This window comes from Scyliorhinus canicula, chromosome 13, assembly GCF_902713615.1.
Source record: "Scyliorhinus canicula chromosome 13, sScyCan1.1, whole genome shotgun sequence".
NCBI lineage: Eukaryota > Metazoa > Chordata > Chondrichthyes > Carcharhiniformes > Scyliorhinidae > Scyliorhinus > Scyliorhinus canicula.
This window is the reverse complement of record NC_052158.1, coordinates 56,628,710-56,652,455: the sequence shown is the minus strand read 5'-3', so window position 1 is coordinate 56,652,455 and position 23,746 is coordinate 56,628,710. Positions and strand designations below refer to the sequence as shown.

Sequence of the window (23,746 nt, the reverse complement as noted above, 5' to 3'; positions counted from 1 at the left end):
TAAATCACTGGTGAGGCCACAACTGAAGTATTGTGTGCAATTCTGGTCATGTGTACAGAAAAGATGTAATTACCCTGGAGAAAGTGCAGAGGTGGTTGTCAAGAATGTTGCCAAGGCTGGAAAAGTGTGGCTACAAGGAGAGATTGGACAGGTTCATAGAATTATAGAATGTACAATGCAGAAGGAGGCCATTCGGCCCTTCGTGTCTGCACTGGTTCTTGGAAAGAGCACCCTAATTAAGCCCACACCTCCATACTATCCACACTAACCCAGCAAACCCACCTCACCTAAGGGCAATTTAGCATGGCCAATCCACCTAACCCGCATGTCTTTCGACTGTGGGAGGAAACCGGAGTACCTGGAAGAAACCCACACAGACAAGCGGAGAACTTGCAGACTCCACACAGTCAGTGACCCAAGCCAGGAATCGAACCTGGGACCCTGGACCTGTGAAGCAACTGCGCTAACCACTGTGCTACCGTGCCGCCTGTAGGGGTTATTTTCCATGGAACAAATAAGGCTGAGGGGTGACTTGATTTAGGTGTACAAAATAAAGAGGGGAAGAGATAGAGTGGACAGAATAAAATTGTTTCCCTTGGTGAAGAATTCTAGATCCAGGGTCATAGATTCAAGATGAGCGGCAGAAGGTGTAGAGGTGACATGAGGAAGAATTCTTTAAGCAGAGGGTAGTGGATTTCTGGAATTCGCTGCCTAAGTTGATGGTGGAGGCAGATACCCTAAACTCTTTTAAAGAGTACCTGGATCTGCACCTTAAGTGCTGTAAGATACAAGGCTATGGCTTGGATGCAGGAAGGTGAGATTAGAAAAGACATCTGGGAGTCCTCAGGTTGGCATGGACAAGATGGGCAGAATGGCCTCCTTCTGTGCTGTTACTTTTCTATGGTTCTAATATATTATCAATATTACAGATGTTTTCATCTTTTAGTGAAGCATCTTGAGTTGCACTTGATTAAAAGCTTTTTGTAAGGTTAAGTAGGTACTGTGCTTTCCCACCCACCATTTTTGTGACTTTTCACAAAGTTCAATTAGATTTGGAAGACATTGGCTTTTTATGAAGTCATATTAGGTGTTGACGGACACATGCATGAGAGAAAATCATGCACATATGCACACACTAACTTCACATACATATACACAAAAGCTTACACACCTGTATACATGCACACATAAATGAAAAGACAAGGACAATCATCAGATCAGAGATGAAGGATGGAATTCTCTGTCCGCTCACTGGTGGTAGCATTCTCTGGTCTTACTGGCAGCGCAACCCAGCCCGTGGGTTTCACAGCAGTGTGGTGTGGCTTCAAAGGGAATTTCCATTGACAGCAGCGGGAACCCGCCACCAGCAAACGGCGCTCCGCCTTCCGCCGGCGAGAAGCATGCGACTGGGAGGCCAGAGAATCCTACCTAAAATCTTCATCTGAGAAAATACTTGGACACAACGCAGCTGAGGTCAGCTAAATCTTGAGGGACCAGCGATCTATCCTGGTACATTGCTGGATCATGTGGCTCAGCAGGACACAGGTTTTATCATCAGGAGCCACTATACATGGAGAGTATGAACACTTTATGTTAACATACTACTGTGGGCTGCATCAGCGAACTCTTGAAATTAGGATCATTGATTTGTTGGAGTGAGGGGCGTGTTTCACTTATTGTTATCTGCCAATTAGAGCATGAACTTGTCATAAACACATCAAACCCACCGCCACGCTCACATTAATGTTGCCACAAGGTTCATTTAACACATGGATGCCAACGAGTCACACTGAAACCACTATTTAAAAAGGGATGAAGAAATAAAAGGGAGAATTACCAAACAGTTAGCCTGACATCAGTAGCGGAGAAGATGCTGGAATCTATGGGAAAAGACCTGGGCGGGATTCTCAGGATTGCCGACAGCGAAACTGCGTTCGGCTGGGGAATCCCTTTTTACGCCGAAATCGGGGGCGGTGCCGTTTTCAGATGCTCTGCCCACTCAAAAATAGCGTACTCCATTGGGAGGGCCTTAGGGCATCATCTGTGGCCCTCCCTCGATGCTCTGCCCTCAATGGGCCAACTTCACGAAGGTGTGGGACACATATCCTCTCAACTTTTGTGAACCTGGTATGGTGGCTGCGGACTGTGTCCAACGCCGCCACAGTTGGGGGGGGGGAGGGGGGGAGGGGAGCCACTCCGCTGGTTTCGGCGGGATTGGGGGGACTGGTGGAGGATAGTTCGAGGGTGGCAAGGGGGGATACAGGGGGGCAGTATTTGGCAGGCCTGGTCCGCACACAGCCGGTCCAATGTTGGACGGGGCGGCCGCTGCAGATCGCCACCGTATGCATGTGCGGCCACAGAACTGGCCATTCTGCGTCCGGATCGGCAGGTGAAGCCGGGGGCTGTACGTAGCGCGGCAGCTAGCCCCCCCACCGGGTAGAGCAGCCGGACATTTCGGTCGTAAGACCAGACGCATCCTCTGGGCATAGCCACAGAATCTGAGAATCCAGCCCAGCTAACAGAACATTTGGAAAGCATTAATGCGATTGGACAAAGCCAGCGTGGGTTTATGAAAGGCAAATCATGCTGAACAAATTACTGGGGTTTTTTGAGGATGTAACCAGAAGAATTGATGAGGGAGGTTCAGTGGATGTAGTGCATTTAAACTTTCAGAAGGCTTTTGATTAGGTCCTTCATAAGAGATTAGTGGGCAAAATGAAAACCCATTGGATGGGGGGTAAAATATTGGGCGCAATTTAACGGCCTTGATGTCTGGCCATGGTTGTTGAATCACCCGAGTGGCCAAATGCGAAGTGGCACGCTTTGGTGTGAAAAACAGATAGGGTGAGTATTATTTAAATGGTGATATAATGGGAAGTGTGGATGTACACCAGTCAATTAAAATGGAGAAGCAGGTAGATCAAGACCTGATCAAGCCCTGATCTAGGCCCTTCAGCCCTCCAAGCCTGTACCGGTCATGATACCACCCTTGACCCAACCCCTCAGCACTTCCGAGTGCCGTATCCCTCTATACCCATCCTATTCATGTTTGTTGGCCTTCATTGCAAGAAGATTTGAGTTCAGAAGTTATCCTACTGCAGTTGAACAGGGTCTGGTGAGGCAACACCCGGAGTACTGTGTGCATTTTTGATCTCCCAACCTAAGATAGGTCCCGTACGACTGATGTTATTCATGCATGAAGACTCTCCCTTCTCAACATTACCCCTCGCCTGAGGTGTGGTGATCCTCAGGTTAAATCACCACCAGTCAGCTCTCCCCCTCAAAGGGTAAAGCAGCCTCTGGTCATCTGGGACTATGGCAACTTTACTTTACTTACCTGAGAAAGCATATACTTGTCATAAAGGGAATGCTGCAGAGATTCACTCGGTCGATACCAGGGTTGGTGAGACTGTCCTATGAGGAGATTGGTTTATTGGGCTTGTATTCACTAGAATTTAGAAGGATGAGATGAGATCTGATTGAAACATATACAATTCTAAAAGTGCTGGACAGACTAGATGTGGGGAGGATGTTTTCTGTGGGTGGGGCATCTAGAACCAGAGGTCACAGTTTCAGCTCCAGGTTGACCATTTAGGACTGAGATTAGGAAACATTTCTTCACTCAAAGGGTAGTAAAACTGTGGAATTCTCTACCGCAGAAGGCTGTGGAGGCCAAGTCACTGAATGTATTCAAGAGAGAGATCGATCATTTTTAGATTTTAATGGCATCAAGGGTAATGGGAAGAAAGAGGGAATTTGGCATTGATCCTGGATCAGTCATGATCATCTGGAATTGTGGAGCAGGCTCGAAGGCCTGAATGACCTACCCATGCTTCTAGTTCCTATAGCTCAATAACGTGTGATAGTCACTTACCCCTTCTGTTCCTACTGATAGGCCTTGAGCTAACCAACTTTATGCCTAAATGTTACACAGTTCAAAATGCTCTCTCGCACAACCCTTTTGAAAGGGGCAATTCTGCAACTGTATTGTCAGATGTTTAAACTGTTTAAGTTCGATAACAGAACCAAATTCACAATGACAACAGTGTGAGCACAACAGGACCATTTTCTTGAGTGATTCTCGAGTAAATATGAGGAGAAATTGCTCCCTCCCTCCCCCCCACCTCACTTCCACTGAGGAATCCTGAGCACAGAGAAATCAACAGATCACTAGATCAATTATGACTTGAAAGAAAAACATTGAATTTGTTTAATAGCATTTACTTGTCAAACAAACCTAATCCTTAATGAAGAGGCAGAGAACCTTGGAGCTCTTGAGTACTACAGTGAGAGTTTGGTGAGGAGGGAGTAAGGTGCTCCTGACATTTCATTTCCTATATTTATCAAAGAGCGTGAAGGGAGCCAGGAGTTTAGAGTACAGCTGACTGGAAGTAGAGTCGGAGGGCGGAGGTCCAGTTGGTCCAAGGGGCAGCTAATTCTGTAAAGTAAGAGGAGATGGAGGCTAGGGCAGTTGCATGCTCCTCCTGTAAGATGTGGGTGGTGAGGGATACCACTGGTGTCCCCGCTGACTATACCTGCGGGAAGTGCACCCAACTCCAGCTCCTCAGAGACCGTGTTAAGGTACTGGAGCTGGAGCTGGATGAACTTCGGATCATCCGGGAGGCAGAGGGGGTCATAGAGAAGAGTTACAGGGAGGTAGCCACACCAAAGGTACTGGACAAGAGTAGCTGGGTTACAGTCAGGGGAAAGAAAACTAACAGGCAGACAGTGCAGGGGTCCCTCGTGGCCGTTCCCCTTCAAAACAAGTATACCGTTTTGGATGCTGTTGGGGGGGATGACCTACCGGGGGAAGGCCCCAGCAGCCAGGTCTCTGGCACTGAGTCTGGCTCTGTGGATCAGAAGGGAAGGGGGGAGCATAGAAAAGCAATAGTAATAGGAGATTCAATGGTTAGGGAAATAGATAGGAGATTCTGTGGTCGCGAGCGAGACTCCCGAAAGGTATGTTGCCTCCCGGGTGCCAGGGCCAGGGATGTCTCTGATCGTGTCTTCAGGATCCTGAAGGGGGAGGGTGAGCAGCCAGAAGTCGTGGTGCACATTGGTACCAATGATGTAGGTAGGAAAAAGGGTGTGGAGGTAATAAACAAGTTTAGGGAGTTAGGCTGGAAGTTAAAGGCCAGGACAGACAGAGTTGTCATCTCTGGTTTGTTGCCGGTGCCACGTGATAGCGAGGCTAGGAATAGGGAGAGAGTGCAGTTGAACACGTGGCTGCAGGAATGGTGTAGGAGGGAGGGCTTCAGGTATTTGGATAATTGGAGCGCATTCTGGGGAAGGTGGGACCTGTACAAGCAGGACGGGTTGCATCTGAACCAGAGGGGCACCAATATCCTGGGGGGGAGGTTTTCTAGTACTCTTCGGGAGGGTTTAAACTAATTTGGCAGGGGAATGGGAACCGGATCTGTAGTCCAGCAACTAAGGTAGATGATAGTCAGGACGCCAAAGCACGTAGTGATGCAGTGGGGAAGGTAACAATGACAAAGGAGAGTACTTGCAGGCAAGGAGATGGGTTGAAGTGTGTATACTTTAATGCAAGAAGCATCAGGAATAAGGTGGGTGAACTTAAGGCATGGATCTGTACTTGGGACTACGATGTGGTGGCCATCACGGAAACTTGGATAGAAGAGGGGCAGAAATGGTTGTTGGAGGTCCCTGGTTATAGATGTTTCAACAAGATTAGGGAGGATGGTAAAAGAGGTGGGGGAGTGGCATTGTTAATTAGAGATAGTATAACAGCTGCAGAAAGGCAGTTCGAGGGGGATCTGCCTACTGAGGTAATATGGGTTGAAGTTAGAAATAGGAAAGGAGCAGTCACCTTGTTGGGAGTTTTCTATAGGCCCCCCAATAGCAGCAGAGATGTGGAGGAACAGATTGGGAAACAGATTTTGGAAAGGTGCAGAAGTCACAGGGTAGTAGTCATGGGCGACTTCAACTTCCCAAACATTGAGTGGAAACTCTTTAGATCAAATAGTTTGGATGGGGTAGTGTTTGTGCAGTGTGTCCAGGAAGCTTTTCTAACACAGTATGTAGATTGTCCGACCAGAGGGGAGGCCATATTGGATTTAGTACTTGGTAATGAACCAGGGCAGGTGATAGATTTGTTAGTGGGGGGAGCATTTTGGAGGTAGTGACCACAATTCTGTGACTTTCACTTTAGTAATGGAGAGGGATAGGTGCGAGCAACGCAAGGTTTATCATTGGGGGAAGGGTAAATACAATGCTGTCAGACAAGAATTGAAGTGCAGAAGTTGGGAACATAGGCTGTCAGGGAAGGACACAAGTGAAATGTGGAACTTGTTCAAGGAACAGGTACTGCGTGTCTTTGATATGTATGTCCCTGTCAGGCAGGGGAGAGATGGTCGAGTGAGGGAACCATGGTTGACAAGAGAGGTTGAATGTCTTGTTAAGAGGAAGAAGGAGACTTATGTAAGGCTGAAGAAACAAGGTTCAGACAGGGCGCTGGAGGGATACAAGATAGCCAGGAGGGAACTGAAGAAAGGGATTAGGAGAGCTAAGAGAGGGCATGAAAAATCTTTGGCGGGTAGGATCAAGGAAAACCCCAAGGCCTTTTACACATATGTGAGAAATATGAGAATGACTAGAGCGAGGGTAGGTCCGATTAAGGACAGTAGCGGGAGATTGTGTATTGAGTCTGAAGAGATAGGAGAGGTCTTGAACAAGTATTTTTCTTCAGTATTTACAAACGAGAGGGGCCATATTGCTGGAGAGGACAGCGTGAAGCAGACTGATAAGCTTGAGGAGATACTTGTCAGGAAGGAAGATGTGTTGCGCGTTTTGAAAAACTTGAGGATAGACAAGTCCCCCGGGCCTGACGGGATATATCCAAGGATTCTATGGGAAGCAAGAAATGAAATTGCAGAGCCGTTGGCAATGATCTTTTCGTCCTCGCTGTCAACAGGGGTGGTACCAGAGGATTGGAGAGTGGCGAATGTCGTGCCCCTGTTCAAAAAAGGGAATAGGGATAACCCTGGGAATTACAGGCCAGTTAGTCTTACTTCGGTGGTAGGCAAAGTAATGGAAAGGGTACTGAGGGATAGGATTTATGAGCATCTGGAAAGGCATTGCTTGATTAGGGATAGTCAGCACGGATTTGTGAGGGGTAGGTCTTGCCTTACAAGTCTTATTGAATTCTTTGAGGAGGTGACCAAGCATGTGGATGAAGGTAAAGCAGTGGATGTAGTGTACATGGATTTTAGTAAGGCATTTGATAAGGTTCCCCATGGTAGGCTTATGCAGAAAGTAAGGAGGCATGGGATAGTGGGAAATTTGGCCAGTTGGATAACAAACTGGCTAACCGATAGAAGACAGAGAGTGGTGGTGGATGGCAAATATTCAGCCTGGAGCCCAGTTATCAGTGGCGTACCGCAGGGATCAGTTCTGGGTCCTCTGCTGTTTGTGATTTTCATTAACGACTTGGATGAGGGAGTTGAAGGGTGGGTCAGTAAATTTGCAGATGATACGAAGATTGGTGGAGTTGTGGATAGTGAGGAGGGCTGTTGTCGGCTTCAAAGAGACATAGGTAGAATGCAGAGCTGGGCTGAGAAGTAGCAGATGGAGTTTAACCCTGACAAGTGTGAGGTTGTCCATTTTGGAAGGACAAATCTGAATGCGGAATACAGGGTTAATGGTAGGGTTCTTGGCAATGTGGAGGAGCAGAGAGATCTTGGGGTCTATGTTCATAGTTCTTTGAAAGTTGCCACTCAAGTGGATAGAGCTGTGAAGAAGGCCTATGGTGTGCTAGCGTTCATTAGCAGAGGGATTGAATTTAAGAGCCGTGAGGTGATGATGCAGCTGTACAAAACCTTGGTCAGGCCACATTTGGAGTACTGTGTGCAGTTCTGGTCACCTCATTTTAGGAAGGATGTGGAAGCTTTGGAAAAGGTGCAAAGGAGATTTACCAGGATGTTGCCTGGAATGGAGAGTAGGTCATACGAGGAAAGGTTGAGGGTGCTAGGACTTTTCTCATTAGAGCGGAGAAGGATGAGGGGCGACTTGATAGAGATTTATAAGATGATCAGGGGAATAGATAGAGTAGGCAGTCAGAGACTTTTTCCCCAGGTGGAACACACCATTACAAGGGGACATAAATTTAAGATAAATGGTGGAAGATATAGAGGGGATGTCAGAGGTAGGTTCTTTACCCAGAGAGTAGTGGGGGCATGGAATGCACTGCCTGTGGTAGTAGTTGAGTCGGAAAAGTTAGGGACCTTCAAGCGGCTATTGGATAGGTACTTGGATTAGGGTAGAATAATGGAGTGTAGGTTAACTTCTTAAGGGCAGCACGGTAGCATTGTGGATAGCACAATTGCTTCACAGCTCCAGGGTCCCAAGTTCGATTTCGACTTGGGTCACTGTCTGTGTGGAGTCTGCACATCCTCTCCGTGACTGCGTGGGTTTCCTCCGGGTACTCCGGTTTCCTCCCACAGTCCAAAGATGTGCAGGTTGGGTCGATTGGCCATGAAAAATTGTCCAAAATTCTATGATTAACCTAGGACAAAAGCTCGGCGCAACATCGTGGGCCGAAGGGCCTGTTCTGTGCTGTATTTTTCTATCTATCTATCTATCAACAAACTCATAATTAGGAATCGCAGCATTCCATACATGTGGTGTCAAGTTTCTACTCACTTGTACAAGGCATCTCGGGCAAGTCAAAGTCGGCTCTGTAATATCCGATACGACAGGAACACACACTGGCTGCCTCAGTTAAGGACCTGCTGTTGGCAGGGCAAGGGGTGCATAGATCACTGTTTTGAGTTGCTTTAAAGGTTCCAGAATGGCAAGCTGGAAAAAGAGAGAGTCATTTAATTAAATTAGTCTGGTGGAAAAAAAAACATTTTCTGACTCTATCAGAGAGCCAGGCAGTGAAGGATAAAATAGACGCCTAGTATTTATAAACTTGCAAAGTTCTACGAACAGAAAATCTCCAATTGAAAAATCACAGCTTCAACCTGCTTCGATGTAAATAGGAGTACAGGCAAATCTCCAGTCAAAGACCACCACAAGCACTCAATTCAACACCCTTTAATATACAAGTGGTACGTTTCTGGACACCTTAGGGTGACCAAAGGTTGCACAAACTCCTCAATCATCATCTTACCGCAAGTTAACACATTGGCTAATGCAACGGAAGAAAATTGTGCTAAAAGTATGAAGATGGGAAAAGATTTCATGCCCTTTCACTTAGACGTCAGACAGTCAACCTCATTGAATTTAGTAGATTATAGGGGTAGATTCTCCACGGCCCGACGCCAGTAGCTTTTTCCCATTTGGCAGAGAATGGAGTGTCGGTTGAAAAATGGGATCGGTGCCGGGCTCCAATCCGGGTCCCTGCCACCGGGGGTGAAATACACGCCCCACACTGATGGGAATCACCCATTTGCATCTGACTAATGGCCTAGAAGCTGTAAAAGTGTCAGAGACTTCCTTGAAAGTCCAGTACTTTTTAAAGGACATCCGATCCCTTGACATGTTTGAAATGCAAATCTTCCATTCAACTTCACACAGAAATACATTCCATTAACCAGTGATTGAAAGTTATATTACACCAGAGACTGGTGCTTGGTGGATGGTTGATCCATCTTTCCCATCACGCTTGAGTGTATCTCCATTCCCCGACTTCAAATACTAACCGCAATGTTTATAAACAAGGATACACACATGCACACACACACCTGCATATACGTGGTTGAATAAACTCGGTTTGTTCTCACTGGAACGACGGAGCTTGAGGGGCGACCAAAATTATGAGGGGCATAGACGAAGTGGATAGTCAGAGACTTTTTCCCAGGGTAGAGGGGTCAATTACTAGGGGGTTTAAGGTGCGAAGGGAAATGTTTTGAGGAGATGAACGAGGCAAGTTTTTTTACACAGAGGGTAGTGGGTGGCTGGAACTCGCTGCCGGAGGAGGTGGTGGAAACATGGACGATAATGACGTTTAAGGGGCTTCTTGACAAATATATCTATAGGATGGGAATAGAGGGATACGCACCCCGGAAGTGCAGAAGATTTTAGTTTAAACGGGCAGCATGGTAGGTGTAGGCTTGGAGGGCCGAAGGTCTGTTCCTGTGCTGCACTTTTCACACACAAACCACCTAAACTCTTCACCAAAAGCAGCTGAGTGCTTCCTGCTGTGAAAAAGAGGAAGTGAAAGCACTTAGCTGCTTTTGATGCAGTGTGGAACTGTCAACCAAAGCAAAAGTGTTCATAAACATCGTCTATCTACCTAACCTGCACATCTTTGGACTGCTGGAAGAACCTGGAGCACCGTGAAGAAATCCTCGCAGACACGGGGAAAGCGTTCAAACTCCACACAGCCTCACAAGGCTGGAATTGAACCTGAGTTCCTGTTGCTGCGAGGCAGTAGTGCTCACCACTGTGCCACCATGCTGTTCACACACACACATGCACAGACATGCAAACACACACGCATTCGCATGCGCACACATGCACATGCATGCATTCACATAGGTACACACATGCACAAACATACACATGCACATGCGTGCGCACACACTTGCATGCAAAACTACCCACACAAACCATCTAAACAACCACACGCACACACCCAAACCCATACACACTCATATACCAATGCATAGATACCCACCGAAACACACAAACACACACACAAACACATTTCTTGCATTTGTAATATATTTCTATGTGGTATTTCTAAGTGTACAAATATTACTTTCAGGAATGTAATACAAGTGTTTAAAATGTTTGGATATGAATTTATTTGATCAGAATCCTTACCCTTGAATATTATAGAGTGATTTGTCCAGTGTATTACTAGTAGCTGTCATTCTGACCTGCCAAGTCACTGTGCCAACGCAGTCAGGTGGTGATCAGTGGCTGAGAACTGGAGCAGTCCAGCCTGCACTGAATCAGGTGGACAGATCAAATTACAGTCACTCCTTCGTCATTTTTCATTCATGCCATCAACGTAATAGTTTGAAGCAGCAGTTTGAATTAATAAACAGCAGTTTCTCATTCTGTCCAGCAATAAATATGTCAGATGTGTCAGCTCCTGTTGTGGCCACTGACAGTGTTACTGCACTAATAAAAAAAAATCCCTTCTGAACACTGATTATTTGTCTCACATTTGTATCTCACGTTTTTTGAATATCTGTGCATGCTTTCTCCCATCCTGAAAATCTGCTTGCCCCTCGAACTGACACCTGTTTGAGAAGGAAATGCTGCCAGCTGGAACTTCACAGCATGTTTATCGGGATCTGAAAGGACACAGTGGGCTAATGCAGCATGTGTTAACCTTCATTCCCAAGAGAAACCTCAACCATCAACACTAAAAAAACTTCCTGCCACTTGTTGGGCAACAAGATTACATTCGAGACTGTTTAAAGGACCATTGTTTTCACAAATATAACTCTGACGTCTTCAGCTTATTCAAAATTGAGGTTTTGTACTAATGAGTTGAGTTCCAATTTTCTTGACTCTACCCCAGAGATTCAGGTGCTCCTCGGCATCTCAGACAAACAAATGTTTCTCATTGGTCTGCCACAGTAGGTTGTTATGGGCAGCATGGTAGCACAGTGGTTAGCACTGTTACTTTACAGCGCCAGGGTCACAGGTTCGATTCCCAGCTTGGGTCACTGTTGGTATGGTCTCCCCATGATTGCGTGGGTTTCCTCCGGGCGCACCGGTTTCCTCCCACAAGTCCCAAAAGACATGCTTGTCAGGTAATTTGGACATTCTGAATTATCCCTCAGTGTACCCGAACTGGTGCCAGAATGTGGCAACGAGGGGCTTTTCACAATAACTTAATTGCAGTGTTAATGTAAGCCTACTTGTGGCAATAAAGATTATTATTATTAATATTACCCTGTGATTATCAGTTCTGGCAAGCAGTACAACTAGCAATGAACCACCAGAAAATGACCAAAGGACAAGGATTTATTTTTGCCCTTATCGATCTGTGGTGATGAAACCAGCTGAAGAGTCCACCTGATTCTACACCTAACACATCTCAGATCCTAACATATAATCTACCGAACTTTGTTTCCTTGCCAGCTGAGATCACAAGGCCACTCATTGGCAACCACACAAGTACCAATCCATGAGTTCCTGTTTTCTCTTCTGTGGGACACTGCTCAAGCAGGCATCTGCACCATTATCCTAGACCAACAAGCCCCTTGGGTCTTTATACGGCCATGATTTAGACCAACAAGCCCCTTGGGTCTTTATACGGCCATGATTTTTTGAAAGTTGCATTCCTGACATGGAGCTAATTATCATGTTGCCCACCTGGTGGACAATGAGCAAGTGAATGGTTAGAATTGGCAGAGTGGATTATCCCATCAAGATACTGCCAGTTTTCAATTCCAGCAAGAATGCCATCCACACAGCTGGAAGAGTCCTTTGTGAAATATTCAGATTTAACCCCGATATCTATATTTTTAAATTCAAAGTACCCAATTTTTTTTAAGGGGCAATTTATCGTGGCTAACCCACCTACCCTGCACGTCTTTGGGTTGTGAAACCCACGCAGACACAGAGAGAATGTGCAAACTCCACATGGACAGTGATCCGGGGCCGGGATCGAATCTGGGTCCTCAGCGCCAAACACAATATTAACTGTGAGCTGATGCTTTTCACTGCCATTTACAATCCCCTTCACCTAAAAATATTTGGCTGTGACAGTTTTCTGGAACCGCCATGTGATGTGCCGGAGGTACGAAGACTGGGTGTCATCAGTAAGGTAAAAGTAGGCCAGCTATCTCAAGCTATCAATGGATGGTAGCTATTCAGACAAAGCAGGTTTGTGACTTCTCTTCTTTCCAGTCCAGCACTGGGACCACGACATGGTTAACAGAGTGGTTCTGATACCGGATTAGTAACTCAAGAGATCATGGAAAATTGAATTGCAATGGTGGCAGTTCCAAGAAGGTTCGCTTGGTTGATTTCTGGGATGAAGGGGCTGACATAAGAGGGAAGATGGAGCAGTTTGGGGTTTATACTCATTGGAGTTTGGAAGAGAGGTCACCTTATTGAAACATATAAGATTTTAAGGGGGCTTGATAGGGTAGCTGCTGAGAGGATGTTTCCACTCATGAGGGTATGAGGGAATCTAGAACTAGGGGCCCAGTTTCAGAACAAGGGGCCTCTCATTTAACATAAGAACATAAGAACTAGGAGCAGGAGTAGGCCATCTGGCCCCTCGAGCCTGCTCCGCCATTCAATTAGATCATGGCTGATCTTTTGTGGACTCAGCTCCACTTTCCGGCCCTAACACCATAACCCTTAATCCCTTTATTCTTCAAAAAACTATCTATCTTTACCTTAAAAACATGTAATGAAGGAGCCTCAACTGCTTCACTGGGCAAGGAATTCCATAGATTCACAACCCTTTGGGTGAAGAAGTTCCTCCTAAACTCAGTCCTAAATCTACTTCCCCTTATTTTGAGGCTATGCCCCCTAGTTCTGCTGTCACCCGCCAGTGGAAACAACCTGCCCGCATCTATCCTATCTATTCCCTTCATAATTTTAAATGTTTCTATAAGATCCCCCCTCATCCTTCTAAATTCCAACGAGTACAGTCCCAGTCTACTCAACCTCTCCTCATAATCCAACCCCTTCAGCTCTGGGATTAACCTAGTGAATCTCCTCTGCACACCCTCCAGCGCCAGTACGTCCTTTCTCAAGTACGGAGACCAAAACTGAACACAATACTCCAGGTGTGGCCGCACTAACACCTTATACAATTGCAACATAACCTCCCTAGTCTTAAACTCCATCCCTCTAGCAATGAAGGACAAAATTCCATTTGCCTTCTTAATCACCTGTTGCACTTGTAAACCAACCTTCTGTGACTCATGCACTAGCACACCCAAGTCTCTCTGAACAGCGGCATGCTTTAATATTTTATCGTTTAAATAATAATCCCGTTTGCTGTTATTCCTACCAAAATGGATAACCTCACATTTGTCAACATTGTATTCCATCTGCCAGACCCGAGCCCATTCACTTAACCTATCCAAATCCCTCTGCAGACTTCCAGTATCCTCTGCACTTTTCGCTTTACCACTCATCTTAGTGTCATCTGCAAACTTGGACACATTGCCCTTGGTCCCCAACTCCAAATCATCAATGTAAATTGTGAACAGTTGTGGGCCCAACACGGATCCCTGAGGGACACCACTAGCTACTGATTGCCAACCAGAGAAACACCCATTTATCCCAACTCTTTGCTTTCTATTAATTAACCAATCCTCTATCCATGCTACTACTTTACCCTTAATGCCATGCATCTTTATCTTATGCAGCAACCTTTTGTGTGGCACCTTGTCAAAGGCTTTCTGGAAATCCAGATATACCACATCCATCGACTCCCCGTTATCTACTGCACTGGTAATGTCCTCAAAAAATTCCACTAAATTAGTTAGGCTTGACCTGCCTTTAACGAACCCATGCTGCGTCTGCCCAATGGGACAATTTATATCCAGATGCCTCGCAATTTCTTCCTTGATGATAGATTCCAGCATCTTCCCTATTACCGAAGTTAAACTCACTGGCCTATAATTTCCTGCTTTCTGCCTACCTCCTTTTTTAAACAGTGGCGTCACGTTTGCTAATTTCCAATCCACCGGGACCACCCCAGAGTCTAGTGAATTTTGGTAAATAAGACAGAAGGATCCTCAGGGATCATTAATCTTTGGAATTCTCTTCCCAGAGCGGAGTGAAGGCTACGTTCTTGAATAGATTCAAGGCTGAGATAGACAGATATTTTGTCAACAAAGAAATCAAGTATGATGGGGGATAAGCAGGAAAGTAGAGTTGAGGCTAATATCAGATCAGTTATGATCTTATTAAATGGTGCAGCAGGCTCGAGGGACTATATGGCCTACACCTGCTCCTAATTCATATGTTCCTACTGTTTATATTCTTTCATGAAATAAGACTAGGTCAGCATTCATTGCTCAGCCATAATTGCTCTTGAGAAAGTGGTGGTGAGTCATCTTCACGGAACGCTGCAGTCCATGTGGTGTAGGTAGACCCACAGTTTTGTTAGGGAGGGAGTTCCAGGATTTTGCCCCAGCAACAGTGAAGGAACGGCCGATATATTTCCATGACAGGACAGTGTGCGACTTGTTGGTGATGGTGTTCCCATCCATTTTCTGCTCTTGTCCTTCTGGTTGGTAGAGGTTACTGTGATGGAGCATTGGTGAGTTGCTACAGTGCATCTTGTAGATGGTGCACACTGCTGTCTCTGTGCCACAGTGGTGGACGGAATGAATGTTTAGTGTGGTGGATGGGGTGTCGATCAAGCAGCCTGCCTTTTCCTGAATGATGTCGAACATCTTCAGTGTTACTAGAGCTGCACTCATCCAGTCAAGCGGAGACTACTTCATCATATTCATGAATTTAATTAATGGTAATAAATGGTAATGGTCTGGGCTAGTATTGAAGAAACTATCATGAAATCTGCATACAGCTGGTGAAAGGTTTGACTTTGTTCATTAATGTTCCTCATGTCACTCCAGCTGGGCTAACATGTGACTCCAGGTCCACACCTCGTGATGGGTTCTTATGACCACAGGGGCAATCAGCACAGCCTTGCCGATGTCACACACATAGATTATCATAGAATTTACACACAACACACAAACAAATAAAAGAAAACATAAAACAAGTCATTACTGTAAATGCCTTCTCACAATCCTTTTCAGCGAATGTTCTTTTTCGCTGGTTCCAAAAATCATTTTGTGGTATAGAAGCATCCAGCCAAGCCTTCATTCTAACCCAGGGGTGGGCAAACTACGGCCCGCGGGCCGCATGCGGCCCGCCAAAGGTATTTCTGCGGCCCGCCAAGTCATTAAAAAAAAAAAAAAAAAAAATTTTTTTTTTTTTTTAAATCTTTTTTTAAAAATTTTTTTTTAAGGTTAATGGAGGCGGGCTGTTGGGTTACTTACTGGTATAGGGTGGATACATTGACTTGAGTAGGGTGATCATTGCTCGGCACAACGTCGAGGGCCGAAGGGCCTGTTCTGTGCTGTACTGTTCTATGTTCTATATGAGGCGCCCAGAATCATAACCAGGTGAAGTAATTATTTTACTTAATATACTATGCGGCCCTTTGTGAATTGTGAATTTTTGAATGTGGCCCTTGCACGGAAAAGTTTGCCCACCCCTGTTCTAACCCGTGTGGTTTATTACACACGAGCACAAACTCATGTGGGATGAGAAATGGTGGGCTGTGTGTGAAAAGACAGTAATTCAATCAAGAGATTCACTCGGTGCCCTGAACCGCAAGAGTGAATGTCTAGAGATTAAAAAGAAGCAGGAGGAAAACAAGTTTGAATTACTGCAGTAAGCATTGAGATCGAGATCTCCTGGTTATTTGCTTTCGTTTCAAAAACGATATATTTTTTAAATCTGTACATTTTCCTTGGGAAAGTGTGCATGCGAGGCCATGGGGAACAGTCAGTGATGCCTCTGAAAGCCAAATGACCTGACAACGTCCCTCACACAATGAAGTGCAGCTAGCTGCACCAAGACACTGGGAGACTGTCACTACCCACAGGACCAGCACAAAGCAGAAACATCGCTGTCAGGTGTGGACCATGGAGTAAGTGGTCACACACAAGGCAGCTCCTGCCCAAAGTTAACAGAAAAGAGCTTTTTTAATAAATCCGGGGTGGAATTTTGATGAAAAGACGTAGGTGAATGTTGGAGGAGTGCTTTCCCCCAGGAATGGTATGTCTCTCGGTTACCAGACCAGCAGAAACAGTGAAAGATTTGGCTGAAGCTGCAGCAAAGACAAAAGCCTCTTCCAGCATGCAGGTGGGGGAAGGGCGAGCTTGAAAGCCTCAAGCTGACTTGAGGGCCTTTATTAAAGCTGAATTCTAGCAGCATAGGGAAAACTGTGAAAAGATCTCGCCAAGGTCATTGAAGAAGCGGTGACGAGACTTCCGGTGGCGGCCATGGAGGAGTAGGTCGCGCATTCGGCAGCTCCCGTCTGGAACCGACTTTCGGACCTTTTTCAGGAGTTTCCACGGTCTTTTTGGGGCAGATTGGTGAAGCTGCCACAAGGATTCCCTCTCTGTTGTATGGATAGCTGGACCAAGAGTGGCCAGGTGAAGCGTTTAGCGGGCGTCGAGGCACGGCATGGCGGCCGGTATAGACCAGGGTCCATGGGTGCAGTGGGCACAGGAGCAACAGGAGTTCCTTTGGAGCTGCTTTGCTGATCTTAAAAAGGACATGCTGGCCCCGATGAAGGCATCAATAGAATAAATGATCGCAACTCAGGTGACACAAGCGAAAGCAATTAAGGAGATGGAGAAAAAGCTACCCGAACATGAGGACGAGTTGGTTGTATTGGCCCTTAAGCTGGAGGCGCAGGATGACCGCCACAAGAAGTGGCAGGAGAGGCTGGAGGACCTAGAAAACAGGTCCAGGAGACAGAACTTGAGAATTGTGGACCTCCGAAGGTGTGGAGGGGTCGCATTTGTGTCCAAGATGCTGGAGACACTGATAGAGATGGGGGTATTCCCTTGACCCCTGGAGCTTGACGGGGTGCACAGAGCCCTCGCAAGGAAGCCCAAGGCGAATGAACCGCCAAGGGCCATGGTGGTGAGATTTAATCGCTTCTCGGACAAGGAACTTGTCTTGCGGTGGGCAAAAAAAGAACGGAGCAGCAGGTGGGAGAACAGCGTGATACACATCTACCAGGACCTGGGTGTGGAGCTGGCCAAGAGGCGTGCTGGATTCAACCGGGTGAAGGCGACCCTCTTCAGCAAGGGCGTGAAATTTGGAATGCTACACCTAGCAAGGCTATGGGTCACGTACAAGGAATGGCATCAGTATTTTGAGACGCCAGAAGAGGCGTGGTCATTCGTCAAACAAGAAAAGCTGGACTCGAATTAAAGGACAGTTAAGCTTTGGTGGATTGCGGCGGTGGGGCTGGGTAACACGGTACCATTTCTAATATAAGATATATCTTCATTCACCTGAGGAAGTAGTGCTCCGAAAGCTAGTGTTTGAAACAAACATTGTATGCAATGTTGGGTGTGTGTAAGGGCTGTGGTGGTGGCTGGAGAGTGCAGTGTTTTTGTCAAAGTTGAGATACGGAGGGGAGTACCCTGTACTTAGTGCGAATTTTCGGGAAGTTGGAGCCTTGGTTCAACAAGTGTCTCCTCATGGAGCAATGTTAGTGTCTACTGTTTATTTTTTGTTTTGTATTACTATGTACTCACGTTTGCTGGCAGATTAGCAGAAACATCCAGGATTACCTGGAAACAAACGATACGGGTGAGGTAGCAGCGGCAAAGGTCTGGGAGGCTCTGAAGGCAGTTGTCAGAGGGGAACTCATCTCAATTCACTCCTATAGGGAAAAGAGAGAAAGAGCCAAGAGGGAGAGACTGGTGGAGGAGATAGTCCGAGTGGACGGGAGATACGCGGAGGCCCCTGAGGCGGGGCTACTGAGGGAGCAGCGGAGTCTGCAGGCGGAGTTTGAACTGCTGACCACAGGGAAAGCGATATAACAGCTGAGGAAGCCAAGGGGGGGGCAATCTATGAGTATGGGGAGAAAGCGAGTAGAACGCTGGCACACCAATTGCGAAAGAGGGAGGCGGCCAGGGAAATCGGGGGAGTAAAGAATATGGAGGGTAACACGGTTTTGGATCCAGGGGGGGTGAACAGAGTCTTTAAGGAATTCTATAGTAAACTATATGAGTCGAAGCTCCCGGTGGGAGCGGAAGGGATGAGGCAATTTTTGGACCAGTTGAGGTTTCCAAAGGTGGAAGAGGACTTGGTGGAGAGGCTGGGGGCCCCAATTGAATTGGAGGAGATTGTCAAGGGGACAGAGGGCATGCAATGGGGTAAAGCCCCAGGGCCGGACGGTTACCAGGTAGCATTCTATACGAAATTTTAGGAAATATTGAGTCGACTTCTGATGAGGACTTTCAATGAGGCTAGAGAGAAAGGAACCCTCCCCCCAACAATGTCACAGGCTTTGATTTCACTCATTCTTAAACGAGGGAAGGACCCGGAACACTGCAGGTCATACAGGCCAATTTTGCTCTTAAATGTGGATGCCAAATTGCTAGCTAAGATTCTGGCAACAAGAATTGAGTATTGCGTCCCAGGGGTAATAGAGGAAGACCAGACTGAGTTTGTTAAAGGCAGACAACTCAATACCAATGTCCGGAGAACTTTGAATATTATTATGATGCCCTCAGAGGGAGGGGAGGCGGAGGTAGTAACAGCGATAGACGCAGAAAGCCTTTGACTGGGTGGAGTGGGAGTACCTCTGGGAAACGCTGGGGAGGTTCGGGTTTGGTGAAGGCTTTATTGGCTGGGTGAAATTGCTGTACCAGATGCCTGTAGCAAGTGTATGTACAAACCGGCAGAGGTCGGAGTACTTCGAGCTTCACCGGGGAATGAGGCAGGGGTGTCCCCTCTCCCCGTTACTATTTGCCCTAGCTATAGAACCACTAGCTATGACGCTGAGCGCCTCGAGGAACTGGCGGGGACTGGTTCGGCGGTGGGGGGGGGGGGGAAACATAGGGTCTCGCTAAATGCGGATGATTTGCTCCTGTACATTTTGGACCCTGTGGAGTGGATGGGGGAGGTTCTGCGGATCCTGAGGGATTTTGGTAGTTTTTCAGGGTACAAACTGACACGGGAAAGAGTGAGGTGTTTGTCATCCAGGCCAAGGGGCAGGAGGAGAGACTGAAAGAGCTGCTGCTCAGGATGGTAGTGAAAAGTTTTCGTTACCTGGGTATACAGGTGGCCAGGAAATGGGATGCCCTGCACAGGCTCAACCTGACCCGGTTGGTAGAGCAAATGGAAGGGGACTTTAAAAGGTGGGACATGCTCCCGCTGTCACTGCAGGGAGTGTGCAGACTGTGAAAATGACTGTCCTCCCTAGATTTTTGTCTTTCAGTGCCTCCCCATCTTCATCCCTAAGGCCTTTTTTAAGCGGGTGAGTAGGATCATTCCGGGCTTTGTGTGGGCGAATAAGACCCCATGAGTAAGGAGATCGCTGTTGGAGCGCAGTCGGGGAGGGGGGGTGTGTTGGTGCTGCCGAACGTTCACAACTACTACTGGGCAGCCAACATAGCTATGATTAGGAAGTGGGTGATGGGGGTGGGGTGGGGGCAGCGTGGGAGCAGCTGGAAGTGGCGTCATGTAAGGGTACTCGTTTGGGAGCTTTGATAACAGCTCCTTTGCCGTTCTCGCCGACCCGTTACTCCACAAGTCCGGTCGTGGTGGCGACATTGCGGATCTGGGGACAGTGGAGAAGGTACAAGAGGGTGGAGGGAGCGTCAGTCTGGACCCCGATATACAACAAGCACAGGTCTGTCCCGGGTAGGATGGATGGTGGGTTCCAGAGCTGGCAGAGGGCAGGCATCAGAAGGATGGGAGATCTGTTCATAGACGGAAACTTTCCCAGTTTGAAGGCGCTAGAGGACAAATTTAATCTGCCGCCAGGAAACGCCTTTAAATATCTGCAAGTACGAGCCTTCCTGAAAAAGCAGGTAGTGGCCTTTCCGATGCTGCTGCCACTGAGGATACAGGACAGGGTGGTCTCCGGCACCTGGGTGGGGGAGGGGAGGGCGTCGGATATCTACCAGGAACTACAGGAGGTGGAGGAAACCCTGGTGGAGGAGCTCAAGGGCAAGTGGGAGGAGGAGCTGGGGGAGGAGTTGGAAGCTGGGTTTCTCAGCCTCGAGACAATAAAGTTTGCCTTAAGAGGGTCTACGCTAGGGTTCTTTCGGAGGTGGCAGCAGTCCATCGACTTGCTCGGGGAAAATTAAAATGTCAGCAGCAGCAGCAATCCGTTGGAGGGGGGCAGGGGATGTGGGGGTGGGGGTGTGAGTGCTTCATTGGGATGGTGTAGGAAGACTGGGTAGTGTGGGGTAATGTCTACTTAATTGTTATTGTATGTTCTCTTTTTGCACTATGTTAATGTTCACTCTAGTTTGTTTTGTTATTATGGTTACTACTGTTTTATTATGAATAATTCAGCAAAACCTTAATAAAAATACTTTTTTAAAAAACAAAGCAGAAACATGAGGGATAATGGAGAAATGAGAACAATTCCACTCCACCCTCCAAGGAACCCTAGTGAGGTGACAGTTGGGACAACGTGGGCAGTCCTGGGCTCCATGCTCTCGTACATGTGTTGAAGCAATAGAGAGGCAGCAGCACAGAGTTACCAAGGTGTTTTCTGGTGTGAGGAAATACCTTTTAAAAGTTTGAGACTGTTTTTCTTATAATAGATGTGATATTGAGATGATTTAGGCCCCCTTTGTGTCCGTCTTCACTGTAGAAAGTTTAGAAAGCTTCCTCAAGATATTTGACAAGCCAGAGGTGAAAGGAAGGAAGGAACTTAAATCAATCACCATCAGCAGGGAAAAGGTGCCGGGAAAATATTGGACCAAAAGGCTGACAAATCAACAGGGTCAAAAGGCCTGCATCCGAGGGTCTTAAAAGATGTAGCTGCCCAGACACTAAATGTATTGGTTATAATCTCCTAAAACTGCTTAGAATCTTAAAGGGTCCCAGCAAAGTGCAAAATAACAAATGTAGCACATTCAAGAAAGGAGGAAAGCAGAATGCAGGAACCTGTTGGCCGTATCTAAGGAAGGATGTACTGGCCTTGGAAAGGGTCCAGAGGAGGTTCACAAGAATGATCCCTGGACTAAAGAGCTTGTCGTATGAGGAACGGTTGAGGACTCTGGGTCTCTAATCGTTGGAGTTTAGAAGGATGAGGGGGGGATCTTATTGAAACATACAAGATACTGCGAGGCCTGGATAGAGTGGACGTGGAGAGGATGTTTCCACTTGTAGGAAAAACTAGAAGCAGAAGACACAATCTCAGACTAAAGGGACAATCTTTAAAACAGAGATGAGGGTGAATTTCTTCAGCCAAAGAGTGATGAATCTGTGGGACTCTTTGTCGCAGAAGGCTGTTGAGGCCAAATCACTGAGTGTTTTTAAGACAGATAGCTAGGTTCTCAATTAATAAGGGGATCAGAGATTATGGGGAGAAGGCAGGAGAATGGGGATGAGAAAAATATCAGCTATGATTCAATGGCGGAGCAGACTCGATGGGCCGAGAGGCCTAATTCTGCTCCTATGTTTTATGTTCTTATGACCAGTTAGCTTACCATTTACCGTAGGAAAATTGCTAGCATCTATTATTAAGCAGGATACACGGGAAAACAGAATTTCCCCTAAGTGTCCAAAGGTTAGGTGGGGTTGTGGGATTTTGGGGTTAGGATGGGGGATTGGGCCTTGGTAGTGTTCTCTTTCAGAGGGACAGTGTAGACTTGATGGAACAATTGGGTTCCTTCTGCACTGTAGGGATTCTGTGATTCATTCTATGGATTCTATGATTCACATGGTATTGTGAAAGGGTGATTGTGTTTAACTAATTTGAGGTTTGTTGAGGAAGTAACAAGCAAGGGAACCTGTAGCTGCAGTACACCTGGATTTCCCCAAAGTTATTTAATAAGGTACCACATCAAAGGTTACTACACAAAACAAGAGCTCATGGTTACTACATGCACTCACAGGACAAATATATTATTGGAAAACAGGTCCTAATTTTATATATAAATCATCTCCCAAATAAGTTCAATGCCTACAAAATCAAAGCTACAAACTCGAGAGGTCACTCACCAAATTTCCCAACAATTTGGGCAAATTTATTTGTAAATAAATTGAACAACCTGGGGATAGTCCCTCAGCAGGTGAGACATAACTCCGAGGAGCCATCTGCCCTCTCAGCTGGATAAAAATAATTCCTTTTGAAGAACAGTGGAGTTATTCTTGGTTTACTGTGGGGAAATATTCAAACCAAGTTTTGAAAATATTGTAACTGTGGGAAAGTCCAATAAAGAATCAATGGGGTTGTAGATGAAATACAAGCTTGTATTGTTCTGAGTTAAGGTCAGATTATACATTTGCAGTTTGGTGGTGACAAAAATGAAACGTTACACCAGCCTTTCAGGATCCAGACAGTAAATGTCCAGAGCCAGTAAGTGAGATACCAGCGTGAATGCTGGTATGGAGCACCATTCAGAAGTCACAATTCAAAATGTGTAAGTAATTAGGGGCAAAGAGGGGGGCGGTACCAGAACGTGCAGGTATAAAGCTCTTGGCCCACGTGCTGCCCTGTCTCTTCTTTGTTCTATTTCCATTGTTCTCTTCCTTTTGCCTTGCTGAGCTTTTGTTTCTATTGTTTATATTTGAATGTGTACCAATTAAGTTTTGCAATAAACCCAATCTCAATCTACCACCGGACCCCATCTCTTATTAGCAAATAAGAGATCCTACAATTCTTCCAAAATGTATCCCTCAACTCAAGTCATATGATCGGGCCATTTATCTCATGGCCATTGCTGGGATCTTGCTGTGCACAAATTGGCTGTTGCATTTCCCACATCACCACTGTAATGCCACTTCAACTTTGGCTGCTCTGTCATTTGTGACAGGCAGGAAATGACTATAAAGGCCCTTTTTTATTCTTTGAATCTGATTGCGTTAACTTCAGACACAAAGCTTGGAAGCAGTAATTGGATTGCATTCTTGGTTGCTTTGAAAATGCAAAAGCTGTTTAGGATTGGTGTGTACTCCATGTACAACCGACAGCCAAGGGCGTGCCCCGTGCCCACTGGTTAAACTTATATCACTTTCAGACTGTGGAATATTAATGTCTGTGCTTCAAACAGACTTAAACCCA

General features: G+C 46.4%; 1 protein-coding gene across 2 annotated transcripts in view; it reads right to left on the bottom strand.

The window, feature by feature from the left end:
- LOC119975522 (ephrin type-B receptor 1) overlaps positions 1-23,746 on the bottom strand; it is a 657,403-nt gene that overhangs the window by 231,471 nt on the left and 402,186 nt on the right. For both annotated transcript variants that reach the window (XM_038815308.1, XM_038815309.1), the window contains exon 4: positions 8,662-8,817. In XM_038815308.1, coding sequence (XP_038671236.1) covers positions 8,662-8,817 — 156 coding nt within the window. The remainder of the gene's footprint in view (positions 1-8,661; positions 8,818-23,746) is intronic.